The 13,480-nt window shown below is 38.3% G+C and overlaps 1 protein-coding gene and 1 pseudogene across 1 annotated transcript in view; one reads left to right on the top strand and one right to left on the bottom strand.

Moving 5' to 3' along the window:
- Positions 1–2,220: 2,220 nt before the first annotated feature.
- Positions 2,221–13,480, top strand: part of CARNMT1 (carnosine N-methyltransferase 1) — a 37,165-nt gene continuing 25,905 nt past the window's right edge. Inside the window, exons 1-3 of the mRNA XM_036893436.2 lie at positions 2,221–2,754; positions 10,467–10,662; positions 11,496–11,659. Of these exons, the coding sequence (XP_036749331.2) occupies positions 2,294–2,754; positions 10,467–10,662; positions 11,496–11,659 (821 nt within the window). The 5' untranslated portion in view covers positions 2,221–2,293. The remainder of the gene's footprint in view (positions 2,755–10,466; positions 10,663–11,495; positions 11,660–13,480) is intronic.
- Positions 4,656–10,460, bottom strand: LOC130682981 (centrin-2-like; annotated as a pseudogene).

Here is a 13,480-nt window from a genome sequence, read left to right on the forward strand (position 1 = left end):
CTCCAATGGCAATATCTTGCATAGCTATAGTATAGTATTACAGTCAGGAAGTTGATATTGATACAACCAATCAACCTTATTCAGATTCACCAGGTTGATATGTATTCTTTATATGTGTATGGCCTGTCTATTGAATTTCTATGCTATTTTATCACATCCATAAATCTATGTGACCTCCACCATAGTCAAGATACAGGATAGTTCTATCATAAGATTCCCTTGTGCTACCCTTCTATAGCCACAGATACCACCCTCCCTCCCTACCCTGCCCAGTCTCTGGCAACCACTAATCTGTTCTTCATCTCTATAATTTTGTCATTTCAAGACAAAATATATAAATGGTATTATATGATATGTAACCCTTTGAGATTCCCCCACACACTCAGCATAATTCCCTTGAGATTCCTCTAAGTCACTGGACATATTAATTGTTCATTCCTTGTTTGACCATTCATCTGCTGAAGGACATTTGGGTGGCTTCCAATTTTTGGCTTTTACAAATAAAGCTACCATGAACTTTCAAGTACAGGTTTTTCTGTGAGCACATGTCTTCATTTCTGTGGGATAAATGTCGAAGAGTACAATTGCTGGGTTGTATGGTATGCACATGTTCAGTCTGTAAGAAACTGCTTTTTCCACAGTAGCTGTACCATTTCACATCCCCATTAGCAATGTATGAATGTATGAATGTGTGAGCTTTAACTGCTTAACTACTAGTTCTTCAGAATAAAAAAAAGAATAATCGTGTTTTTTGGTTATCAATTCCTGGAGATTAACTGACCTCCTTCTGATTAAAACATTTCAGCTCAAATGGTTCCATGGTTTGGAAAGATTTCTATAGGAAAAACTCATTGCAAGGAAGTTAGGTTAGAAAGCCCAAAAAGTGCCTTAAAAAACCATCTGGGCAATGGTTACCTAACTATATACACATGTCAAAAAAGTGCCTCAATGACACAGACCCTAAGATTCTCAACAAGTAACAAGACAGAACCAGGCAAACCTCTACATAGGAAATTAATGTGAAAATGTTTATTATACTTTCCAGGCCATTGAAATGTATGTGGCTGGTTATCATTACCCATGGCACCTGGCCTATATCACTTAGGTAATTCAGACCTAAATCAATACATATCACAAATTACTATATATATAATTTGTGTATTTGGATATGAAAAAAGTTTTGCTAACAGTTAATAACATGAGAATTTATACATAACTTCCAAGCACCAGTCACTAAGAAAAATAGGCACTGAATAAAACCTGGAAGTATGGGCAAGGAATTGTGGATGGGATATGGGTGGTTAGGGAGAGGGATAAAGAAAATTCAAGTTTTTTACCTTTTTCACTTTCCTTTTTAATTTTGACCATGTATTAGTGCATTACTATTAAAAAAATAAAGGCTAAGATTTTCTTAAAAACCTTGTATAAAAATGTAACATTAATATAGAATAACCACAGTACTTTTTAAACATTGCTTTTATTTCAGTTAAATTATGAAAATAGGAAGCCCTTCATTTTCGGTATGATTATATGTTTTTAACAGGATTTGTGGTACCTGAGCATTTTTAACACTTCTGAGTAAAACAGTCTTTCCCTTTCAACGTTGTTTTGTAAGACTCATTTGCTGAATGGTAGATTAAATTAAATGGAACGAGTTATTTCCTGGGAATGACATTAAAAGTCATTTTAGCCATGAACCCAGAAAGGGATGAGGCAAAACGTGAACGCCGGTGAACAGGAAGAGTTTTAAGTTTGTCATTGCTAAGGGCTACCATTAGATGCTATTAGCACATTGCTGAGGCTTTAGCATCTGTGCCATTTGATGGTCTTCCAAAGAGTGGGTACTGGATAGAGGTAGGTTCCTGTGTTTTCTTCATCTGTTGCCGTCACCAGTCAGAACAGGATTAGGATTTTCTCAGGCCCCTAAACACTGAAAAGGTGTCCACTTAAGTAATTAAAACTGGAAACTCGTTTTGGAAATGAATTAAAACTTAAATTAGGATGAATGCAAAATCTTTGCAGACTTTCTGAAATAAAAACTCTGACAAATTCATTAAAGCTGAACTTTTTTTCTGCTTTTCCCTCCTTTGCTTGTACTTCTTGGCTTAAAACTCAGCTGCCTGTTCCACAATCCAGCACGCGAAGGCTCTTAAATCCCAACCACGCGGCCTCTGGCAGGTGCCAGCCCCACCCCACCAGATTTCCTCCTTGCCCCCACCCACTTGGCCATTGGCTCCGCCCTGTAGACGCGTCTTCGTGACGTTGGCGCGTTGTCGCCGAAGCCTGGTAGCAAATGAGCGCATTCGGCCGCTTTCCTCCGTCGTACCCTGGCATACGCATGCGCGCTTGTTCCGGGCGCTCTGAATACCTGGCGGAGCCCAGCGCGGTTGGAGACCTGAGGGCGGCGGAGGCGGAGCACGTCGCAAGCTGGGGTCATGTCCGCAGCGGGCGCCGTCTAGAGGAAGGCCGAGCAGCCGCCACCACGCTTTCAGTAGCGGCGAAACGCAAGCGAGCCAGGCCTAGGGCCGCGGCAGCGATGCAGCGACGGCGGCGCCCTCCGCCGCCCGCCTCTCAGCTGCCGGAAGGTTGCGGGGGAGGCGGCGGCGGCCGCGGGAGCGAGGAGGTGGAAGTGCAGTTCTCCGCCGGGCGTTTGGCTTCGGCGGCGGCGGCGGCCGCACGCAGCACCGAAGAAGAGGAGGAGAGGCTCGAGCGCGAGCACTTCTGGAAGATCATTAATGCCTTCCGCTACTACGGGTAAGGAGCCTGCGTGGACCCCCGGCCAGCCCGTCTAGGCGCCCGCTGGTTGCGGCGGACTCGCGGGAACGGGGACGCTGGGCGCGCTCGTGCTCCGCCGCCACGCCTCCGGGGCAACGGACCGGGCGGCCTGGGTTGACCTTCGGGCGCCCGTCACCTCGCACCACCTTAGCCCCTCCCGGCTCTGCTCACCAGCGTGTCTGCCGCGCTATCTGCTGCTCAGCCTCGTGTCTTTCAACCGCAGGATCGGATTAGCTCTTACCTCCAACCCTCGTTAAAGGTTTGGCTTTAAGGCCATTGGGGTGACCGGAAAAGTGCTCTAACAATTTCAGGTAGAAGAAGGTGGTGGTAAAATCGACCAGTGAGGGGCATGATTTGTATGTGTTGCTGATGTCCTCCAGACTGAACACATGAAGAGCCCAGGTTCTCCTACACGTGGGATGTCCTAGGACGTATTTCCCAAAGTGTTGTTAGTGCTTGGGCGAGCAGCGTGAGATGACCACCTACCTCCACTGGCTCTGTGAACCGTACAGGCACTTGGTGGTGAGCAAGTGAATGGTGCCCCTCAATATCTTTTAACTTGTGGCTGAAATTAAGGTCGAAGGTGGCCTGGATGTTCTAAAATTGGCTAATTGTTAAGGAGGGTAATGAGAGAAGACACAATAAGAGCCGTCTGTATGATTTATTATTCTCCAAATATGTATCAAATTTCTCACTGTGGACTGGGTACAATGCTAGGACTTTTAAACTTCCTACCTTCCACTTTTATTCGTTTTAGATAGATGAAAATAGCTTAGTCACAAAATTAGAATTCCAAGATCTAAGAGGTACTTAAATCAACTGGGTTTTCAGGTAAAGTTAGCACTTTTATTCTTGTAAGATAGGAGCCCACGGACCGCTGTTCTGAGTTTGCAATTGGAACCAGATGGACAAGACCTCCTACGAAAGTAAAACTGTTGCCCTAGGTGGGTTCTTGCTCTGCTTTATGCAAACTTCTTTTTTACTGCTTGACTGTGACCTTTTCAAGGGCAGAGACTGAGCCTTATTTATTTTTATGCCACCAGTGCTTGGCATATGTTATTGAAGCTCTATTTTTAACAAATATAACAAGTAGTAGCAAAGAAATACATTTGTCATTCCAGAGTAGTTTGTGACTATGGGTAACTTAGTTTGTTCCTATTCTGAGTTGGAAACTTGCTTAATAAAAGCTTAAAGTTATTTAGAATCTGATTACCTTTGTGACATTAATTTTTGAAGTTCAAAGATCTTGGTGAAATAATTTATTAATTAGACTCAGTCATATGAACCCTGTATTGCATTATTTATGGAGCCAAAATGGAATTAGTATGGGGATTTCACTTTAGTATCAATAGCAGGAGGAAGGCAGACAACCAGAGAATTGAATTTGATGTAAGTACTGTGCCTGCAAGAACCGTACAGGGAAGGGAGGCAGCTGACATTAGATAGCAAAGAGTGGTAGGTGCAGAAAAGTCCCGAACATCTTATTGTTTAAAGATCTAGAAAGAATATTGGAAAATGTCCTGTAAATCTGATAGACCCATTTAGTTAAAATGTGTGTTTGTACCCAGTTTTAATATATCAGGACTAACTTAGAATTGATATTTATGATTAGGTATCAGATGGGTCTTTTCGTCATGGGGAGTGGGGACTTTGACCTCGAACTAGGACCCAACTGTGGCAGTATAGGAAAGGGTGCTTGTAGCTTATGTGCATTTTCTAGTGGTTGTGATAGTTTCCTATACTCTTTTCCCTCTTTACCAGTTTAGTGTGGGATTGAGGAAATTTTCATTTTCTTAAAACAACCCTTTTTATTTGCATGTATTCTCTGGATGAAATACTTCAAAATTCCTAGATGAAAATATGCTTTTCAAAAAAGAATTGAAAATATGCTTTTAAAAGTATCGCTTAAGGGACTAGGGGTATGAAAAGTATTGTGTAGCAGAAAACAGACTGGTTTGTTACATTTCTGCATTTTATAATCTTCTAGACCTCCTCTGTCCAATACTATAACCACTAATCACCTCTGGCTATATTAAGCTAAATTAATTAAAATTTAATAAAATTTAAAGTTCCTTTCCTCAGGCTCACTAGCTACATTTCAAGTCCTCAGTGTCCCCATGTGGCTAGTGTCTGCTGTATTGGAGAGCACAGATGTCAGCCTTTCTTCCATCACCATAGTAAGTTCAGATGGGCAGTCCTATTCTGTCTATTCCTTCCAAATTTTGGATGGTTTGCTTTTACTGCTAGGTGCTTTTCAGTCAGTCTATAGGAGATTTAGATTAAATGTCATAGGGCAAGAAATATCTTTTGATTAATGTCTTCTCATTCCAATGGCTTCCAGTTGTGTGTTTCTTACAGATTTTGCTTAAATGATATATTCTGAGTGTGGTAAATATACTGAATAGCAAAGAAAAAGTTGGCTTTAAAATACCGCTCATTATGAATGAAGGTATCTGGTCACATAGAAAATACTGCAATTGAAAAATTAAAGGTCTTGTCAGAAATATTCTACTTTTAGAAATACTGGTTTAGGTGAGTTTTAAAATAGAGATGTAGAGGTTATTCTTACAGGTGAGGAGAATAGCATAGAAACACGTGAGCAACTTGCCAGGGTTACACAACCAGATTGTGGTAGTCTGGCCTGAAATCCAAAATCATTCACTAAGTTATTTAGAATCTGATTACCTTTGTGACATGAATTCACATTCAGCATCAAATCTGCCCTGATGAAAGGTAACTAAGTCAGAATTGGGGCCCCTGCCGAAACCAGCCTTCTAGAGAGAACTGGAGGTTGAGATTCCCTTGAGGAAATATGGCTGCTGACTCTGCTTTCTACCACTGGCAACCAGAGGATGGGGTCTCTTGATGCTGAGTTCAGAACGGAAGAGAGTCTGAAGGTCGTAAAACCTTCCTTTAAAGCAGTGTTGCAAACTTTTTTTAAAGTGCCAGGCAATGGATATTTTAAGCTCTGAGGGCCAAGTGGTATCTTAAAACTATCCAACTCTGCCCTTGTGTGGAAGCAACCATAAGCAATACATGAACAAATGGGCATGGCTGTGTTCCAGTAAAACTCTTTTTACAAAACAGACCAAGTAGCCAGGGGACCGTAGTTTGCCTACTCTTGTGTTATGTTAATAGTGTAAGCATTTCCAAAATAGTGAAGTTAGCCCCACTTACGATGGTGTAGTAGGGATTGGACCCTTTTCTCAACTTTGGTAAGATCTCCTTTATTTCAAGGGAGTCATGTGGATGTATGTTACAGACAGCTTTGCACACCATGAAGTAACCAGGTGTTACAGGATATGCTGCATCTCATCCTGCTCTGTGTAGATACATCATTTGTGCATCAGGGATTAATTAACAGCAAGTATGTGTGGGTTTTTGACCAATCCATAACTTAACTCAGCTTTCCTCCAATCATGCAAGTAAGTAGCCTTCGTGGAGAACCAAAAGTGGTGCCTTGGGAGCATAACTGAATATTTATTGATTCTTTTTTACATATGCTGAAATATTCAGATTAAATAGAGACAAAGATGAGACTTGTATTTTACAAGAATTCATTTGATGTGGGGATAGAATTAGGCTGGGGACAGTATCCATGGGACGTAGGCCTCTCAGTTTTTGGGAGACACCAAATAGCTGAGGTAAGGCATTGGAGGTGGGTAATTTGCAGATAGTTTTATGAAGTAGAATCAGAAGGATATGGGCTTACTAATTGGGCTAGGAGAAGAGGAGTTTTAGGATAATTCATTAGTTTCTGAAGAAGTGTAAGTTTTTTGTGTTTTTTTTGCTAGTTTCAAAGTAATAAAGTCTTTATTTTTATGACAAAACAAATGGCACAAACACATTCAAATGCAAGTGAGAGAGGTCACTGGGTTTTATAAAAGAAAGCTGCACTCAGGTGTCAGTTAAAACCAGAGCCCTGGATGAGATGTCCTCCTGCCTGGGGCTGCAGCAGCACAATTTGCACTCCTCTAACAAGCTGTTCTGTGGCTGTGTAGGTGTGGGGGCATGTGATGAGAGTGAAGTACTGCAAAGCAGAATGGCAGGTGGACGACAACGCCAAGACCCTTGCTCTCTGGAGAATTTACAGAATCAGCAGGCCACCATACAAGGAACTTTGTCAGAAAACATTTAAAAAAGTCTAACAGATTCAAGTTTGTTACTAAACCTTGTCAGGGAGGTCAGTGAGAGAAAAAATAGTTTGTGTTCTCAAAAACCAGTTTTCACACAATGGCAGGCACTGAATGTGTGCTTGCAGTAGAAACGAAGAGACTGATCTTTCTCTTCATGATGCTCAGGCAGTCTTGTTCATTGACTACTCCATCTCTATTAGCTTCATCAGTAATTTCCTGCAGCTGCTCACCAGTGAGGTTCTTACCCAACTCCTTGGCTACATGTTTTAGATTTTTGAGTGATATCTTACCAGTTAGAGCATCATTAAAGCTTTGAAGATTTCTTCTTTGGTGTCTTTCTCAGACATTTTTTGAGTCATCAACAGTCAAAAAAGTCACAAAAGTTCATTTTTCTTGTCCTTTATTGATTTCAGTTATTTTCTTGATCTCTTCTTTTTTGGGTTCAAAGCCCAGTGCCCTCATGTCCACCTTAAGTTCCTTAACATCTGTGGTCCCAGTTTCCTCAGCATAGAAGACATCAAAAGCTTCCCAGAAGACATCAAAAGCTTCCCAGGTTTCCTCTTTCTGCTCTTCAGTAGGCTCTGGCTTAGACTCATCCTTTTTTTGCTGGGCAGTTGATGCTGTGTTACCTTCATAGTTAGAGGCCATCGTGGACCTGCCTGTTGTTATGGCAACCAATGTACATAAAGAAGTGTAGGGTTTTTTTGGTGGGACATATACTAAGTTCAGTTTGGATATGTTGAGCATTAAGATGTGAGGCAGAGGCTACAGAGCCACCAGTGCCCAGGAATGCTAGGAATGAAGACCTGTGAGACTCTTTGACCTGTTGATAGTGAAATGTAAACTACTGCAACCCTGCTGTTCACCTAACACATCATGGCCAGTTTTATAGTTCCTTTAGTGTTATATTCTACTGATAGGAATGCAAATTAATACAGTCCTTCTGAAACTTTGTATCAAGAGCCTTAAAAATAGTTATCTTTTCTGACCTGGTAATTCTTTGGGGAATTTGTAACAATTTTTTTTTCTCTAAAATATAGACGGATCTGAACTCAAAAAGTTCATCTTAATAGACAAGCAAAAGTATCTAGATGCCCAGTGTTTGGGGAAATAGCTAAGTAAACTTTGGTTGCATAAGAGGAGGATGAATGGTCATTATAGTCATTTGTCATACCATCATTTGAGAACTTCTTTGCTGACCTAGGAAAATTCTTTTGATAAAATGAAGAATAACAAATACTTTTAGAACTTTAGTATGCATGTCAATCATTTGGAGATCTTGTTAAAAGGCAGATTGCATTTCAGTGGGTCTTGGGTCGGGCCTGAGATTCTCCATTCCTAACCACTTCTAAATGATCTGCTGTTCTATGTACCACGTTTTGACTAGGAAAGAGTTAGATGACTTTGTCTTCACAACAACAAAACTGAGAAAAATGCCAAAAAGTAAGAAGTGGTTGCCTTTAGAAGTGGGATTATTGGGTAGCTTTTTTCCCTGAGTACTTTTACTTTTCTGCATTTTTCGTATTTTCACTGAACACGTATTATATAAATTAGACATACCTACTATATTTGAGTATTTAACTGTGTTTTGTGGGCTAGATGTTTTGTGTGCATTATTTTGTTATATTTTCAGTGAAACACCATGGGTACGCAGAGGAGTATGATGGTACCTACCTCATAGGGTTGTTTTTTTTTTTTTTCTCATAGGGTTTCATGGAGATTTTTCAGAATAGTCTGTGTTAAGTGACTTGATTTAGTGTCTGGCATTTATTAAATCTCAATAAATGATAGCTTCTTACTCATTATCATCACTGTTGTTATATATTGATTGAGTATGAGGCAGTTGGGGAACAGAGAATGGAAGTAACTTTCCAAGGATCACATAGCAAATAGGTGGCATAACCTGGATTGGATTTCCAGTGTGTCTCCAGAGCTCACTATTATTACACCGTCTCCAGGGGGAAAAGAAAGCAAACATCAATGCAGCCACTGCCAACTTGGGTTTTTCACATTACTCCTCCCACTCTGCACCCTCCCTAATAGCACCCACCTTCCGAAAATCACCACACACAAGCTTCCAAAAACATGGCCAGGTTTTTGCTAACTTTGTCAAGAGTTTCTTCAGAACTTCTTTATTCAGAAATTGGAGAGCAATTGGGCATAAGAAAGTAAAAATGAGGGAATTATTTGGGTGAATACTAGATTCAGGCAACCAAAAGAAAAAGTATTTTTCATTTTCACTAAATAGTGAGTAAATGCCAAAGAACATTAAAAGAAACATATACATTTATTTTTTGTTTATATATTTAAAATGTAAAGAATGATAAGTGTACACCCATGAGCCTACCATCCAATTAAGAAAAAACATCATCCCTTTCCCCTCAAAGAACATTACTCCTGAGTTTTTGTTTCCTTGTTTATTTTTATATAAAATGGAATTGTACATTATATATTTTTCTGCCAGTTTCTTTTTTCAACCAACATTCTATATTTCTGAGTTTTATCCATATTATTATGTATAATTGTGATTTATTAATTTGACTACATTCCATATGACTGTAATGTACTTTCTTTGTTCAGATTACTGTGATGGACTTTTGGGTGGTTTTCAGATTTCTTGTTTGTTGTTAGTAACAGTGCTGTGATGAAGATTGTTCATGTTTCATGGTGCCCATTTGCAAAATTTCTTGAGTATGTGTCTAGAAGTATAACTGTTAGGTCATAGGGAGTGTGCACATTAAACTTTACAAGGTAACACTAAAGAAACTATTTTCCAAAGTAGATGTGCTAATTTATAAACCCATCATCAATCACTGTATATTCTTATTATTGTACATCTTTGCCAATATTTCATATATTCAGACTTTTAAATTTTGTTCATCTGATTGATCTAAAAGGGAATATCATTGTGAGTATAATAATTAACTTTTAAAATGATGTTCTTTTTAGATTTTATAAATAGTAGTCCCCAAGATGACCTTTAGAGTTATCTGGAAACTTTTGGAATGCAGATTCTAGTAGTGTCATATAAAATGCTGTATAATTTCAACTTTTCTTTTTGCTTACTACTTTTGTAGTGTATAAGATCTTGTATGATGTTTTTAAAACTTTGCCTTGGTTGGCTCTTAGTTAATTTCAAGACACATTTTGTATATTTTCTAAAGTAATAGCAGAGTGGTATTCTGCTACTTGATGGAGAAACCTAAAGGAGTTAGCTGGATATCCTGGACATTTTAAGTTTGGAAATTGAACTCATAAAATAAACTAATTGTACATTGATCCTGTTTATGTTTCTTCCCCTCTTCCTCTGACCCCCCATTGGTGCAGATGTTTACTTTTACTAGTTAAAAACTATTTGTCTTTTGTTTGGTTGCTTAGAGAATTTGTAATAAGGTGAAAACATAAAACTTTCTAATTTGATTTCCTTTTAAAAGCCAAAAGGATTGTAAATGATAGAACAGTGTCCAGCATTATAGAGAATAGTTGTTGATAAAGACAACTTTAAATAAAAAAAAAATTCTTTTGCCAATTTAAAAAACACCTTTTATGTTTTAGCACCAGTATGCATGAACGAGTGAACCGAACAGAAAGACAATTTCGATCGCTTCCAGCTAATCAGCAGAAACTACTTCCTCAGTTTCTTCTTCATTTGGACAAGATCCGGAAATGCATTGACCATAATCAAGAAATACTACTGACCATTGTGAATGATTGCATACATATGTTTGAAAATAAAGAATATGGAGAAGATGTATGTGAAAGTTTCTTCTGTTTGTTTTCATTTTAGGGTTTGACCTCTTTATTTTGAGATCTTTCTGGATTTCCTTTTTATAATTTTTCATAGGTCATTTGCTCTACTCAGAGAATGTTTTCACTTACATGTTCAACCATTTAATTAGACCTAATAGAACAGTATGACAGAAACTGTATTTGTTCACTGATTTTTTTTCTTTCCTTTCTAAAAATACTAAGGTAATTGTTGGCATTTTGATACACTTTTCACATAGTGTTCTGGCATGTAGAGTTAGTGACTCAAATTTTTACAAATACCTTTCCTAGCTATGTAAAATTTATTTCCCTTGCCAAATTCATTACTTTCAGAATCTTATATCTGTTGATACTCTTTTACTTTAAGAATTTATTTTCATTTGTAAATCTCAAGGGACTGGTAGTAATAGAAATGAAGTCCTTTTTTAGTGTTCACAGGATAGATACAGTTGGACCCCTCTGTGTGAGCCTCCCCACGCTGCCCCCCAATGACCTGGAGGGACTTTCTTGTCTCTCACAGAGAGGGAGGATGTTCGGTCTCCATAGCAGCTCAGTTCTGGTCCTGTCCTGAGGAAAGGCTCCTTAATTATTTGGTGGTTTCATGACTAATGGACCTTAATCTATTGAGGGTAGAAGTGAGACCCCCAAACTCTCTTTTCATTTAGGATCTCAAGCTGCACTTGAACCCCCGTTGAGGTGAGAGGCTAGTGATTTATCCACTAAACCATCTACCTAGCCCCTTAGTAGCATGTCTACTTAACCTTATTCAAGATTGCTTACTTTCTCAGAAACTAACTGATTTCTGTTTTTAAACAGGGTAATGGAAAGATTATGCCAGCATCTACATTTGATATGGATAAATTAAAATCCACATTGAAACAGTTTGTGAGAGACTGGAGTGAAACTGGGAAAGCAGAAAGGGATGCCTGCTACCAGCCAATCATTAAAGAAATTTTAAAAAATTTTCCAAAGGAGAAATGGTAAATAGTATCTTGTTTTTAACCTTTCTTTAAGATATGTAAGCACTAAGTTTTCTCTAAAGACATTTCATGGTCTTGATTCATTTTTATAGGTGTGTGCCTGTCTTTTTCCATGTGTGGGTGTGTAGTGTTATATTTGTTCTTCAATGTTGCAGTTAATATTTTGAATAATTTTGCTCTAGAACTGAAGGGAAGTTACCTAGAAATTAAATGAGAAGGTGAGATCGAATGTTTGTTAATTAGTGATGTCTTATCTTGTTATAATGTGCTTTATGGTAGAGAAAAAAGCTGCAAGCTGTTTTAATTTTCCTCATTATGACACACTTGTAAGTAAATAAGGGATCAGTAGCTTAGAGCAGATATTCTTAATGTTTTTTTTATGCCATAGAAACCTTGAGAAGTCTGAAGCCCATGGTCCACTTTTCAGAATAACTTTCATACATGAATAAAATAAAATGCATAGACATACAAGGAAACCAGGTATTTTGAAATGCAGTTATCCAGATAATTAAAAATCAAGTTTATGATATAACATTCTTTTTATCACATACCATAGTAAATAAAATCCAGCAGCAAGCATAATTACTGTATTTTGGAAATAATCAATAGTATGTTATTTTGAAAACCGTAACAACTAATGTAAAGTGAAAATATATGATTTCTGTTGGTGGTAAAGTCAAAGATAACTGCCAAAACTGCTTCTGTTTGTCACCTGCATTCATAATTGAAGGAAAATTATCAGCTGAAGATTAATAAAAATTAAGTGTAATTTTTTTCCCCTTCCCCTTCATAGAGCCGATGAATTCTGTCCACAGATCTCTTGGGCCCATGGGTCCCAGGTTAGGAACCCCTGACTTAGAGGGTATATTTAAAGAGAACCACTGAATGCAATTCAGTCTATCATTTAAAGGGCCTTTGTGGAGAGGGTTCTTTTCCTCATTTCCTTCTCCTCAGTATTGATCGGCAATTTTAAGTTGGGTATATCCTTCAGAAATTTTAATACACATCGGTTTGTGGCTCCTCTCTCTCTTTCCTAAACTTTTATTTTGAAATTTCAAAATTACATGTAAGCTGCATGAATCATGCAGAGAGTTCGCACATATTCTTTCCCTGAATGCAGCAGTTCTTAACATTTGACATTTGCTTTATTTCTTCTTTCTCCTTCCCTCCCTCCCTCTTTACTCTGCTTTATGTATATGTCTAAAACCATACATATATACAACTACTATTTAAACCATTTGAGAAATCAATTTGTGTTTATCATGTTTTTTACCATTTAATCCTTCAGAGTTCATTTCTTAAGAAAAGGATATTCTCTTGGATAAGCAAGGTACAGTTATCAGATTGAGGAAATTTAACCTTCAATACTGTTTCTTAATCTGTAGTCTATATTTAAGTTTTGTAAGTTATCCTGATAATGTCCTTTATAAAACTTACTTTCCTGTCTAGTCTAGAATCCAGTCCAGAATGTTGTTTTACCTTTAACTGTATGTCTTAGTCTTTAATCTGGAGCAGTTCCTTGGTCTCTGTTTGACTTTCATGACATTGATATTTTTGAAGAATTCAAGGAAGTTATTTTATAGACTGTGTGAGATTGTCTCATGTTTCTTCATGATTAGATGTAGATTCTATGTCCTCTGCAGAAGTTATGCGTACTTGATGTCACATCCTTTTCAGGATATTACGTTCAGAGACATACAATGTCTGTCAACAATTTATTTAGTTTTGATGACCCCATCAGGATGTTACCTAGTTTCTCTGCTGTTTAGTTACTATTTCTCCCCTTGAAACTAATAAACAGTTTCTAGGGAGACACTTTGA

This window comes from Manis pentadactyla, chromosome 3 (genome assembly GCF_030020395.1).
Source record: "Manis pentadactyla isolate mManPen7 chromosome 3, mManPen7.hap1, whole genome shotgun sequence".
NCBI classification, from domain to species: Eukaryota; Metazoa; Chordata; class Mammalia; order Pholidota; family Manidae; genus Manis; species Manis pentadactyla.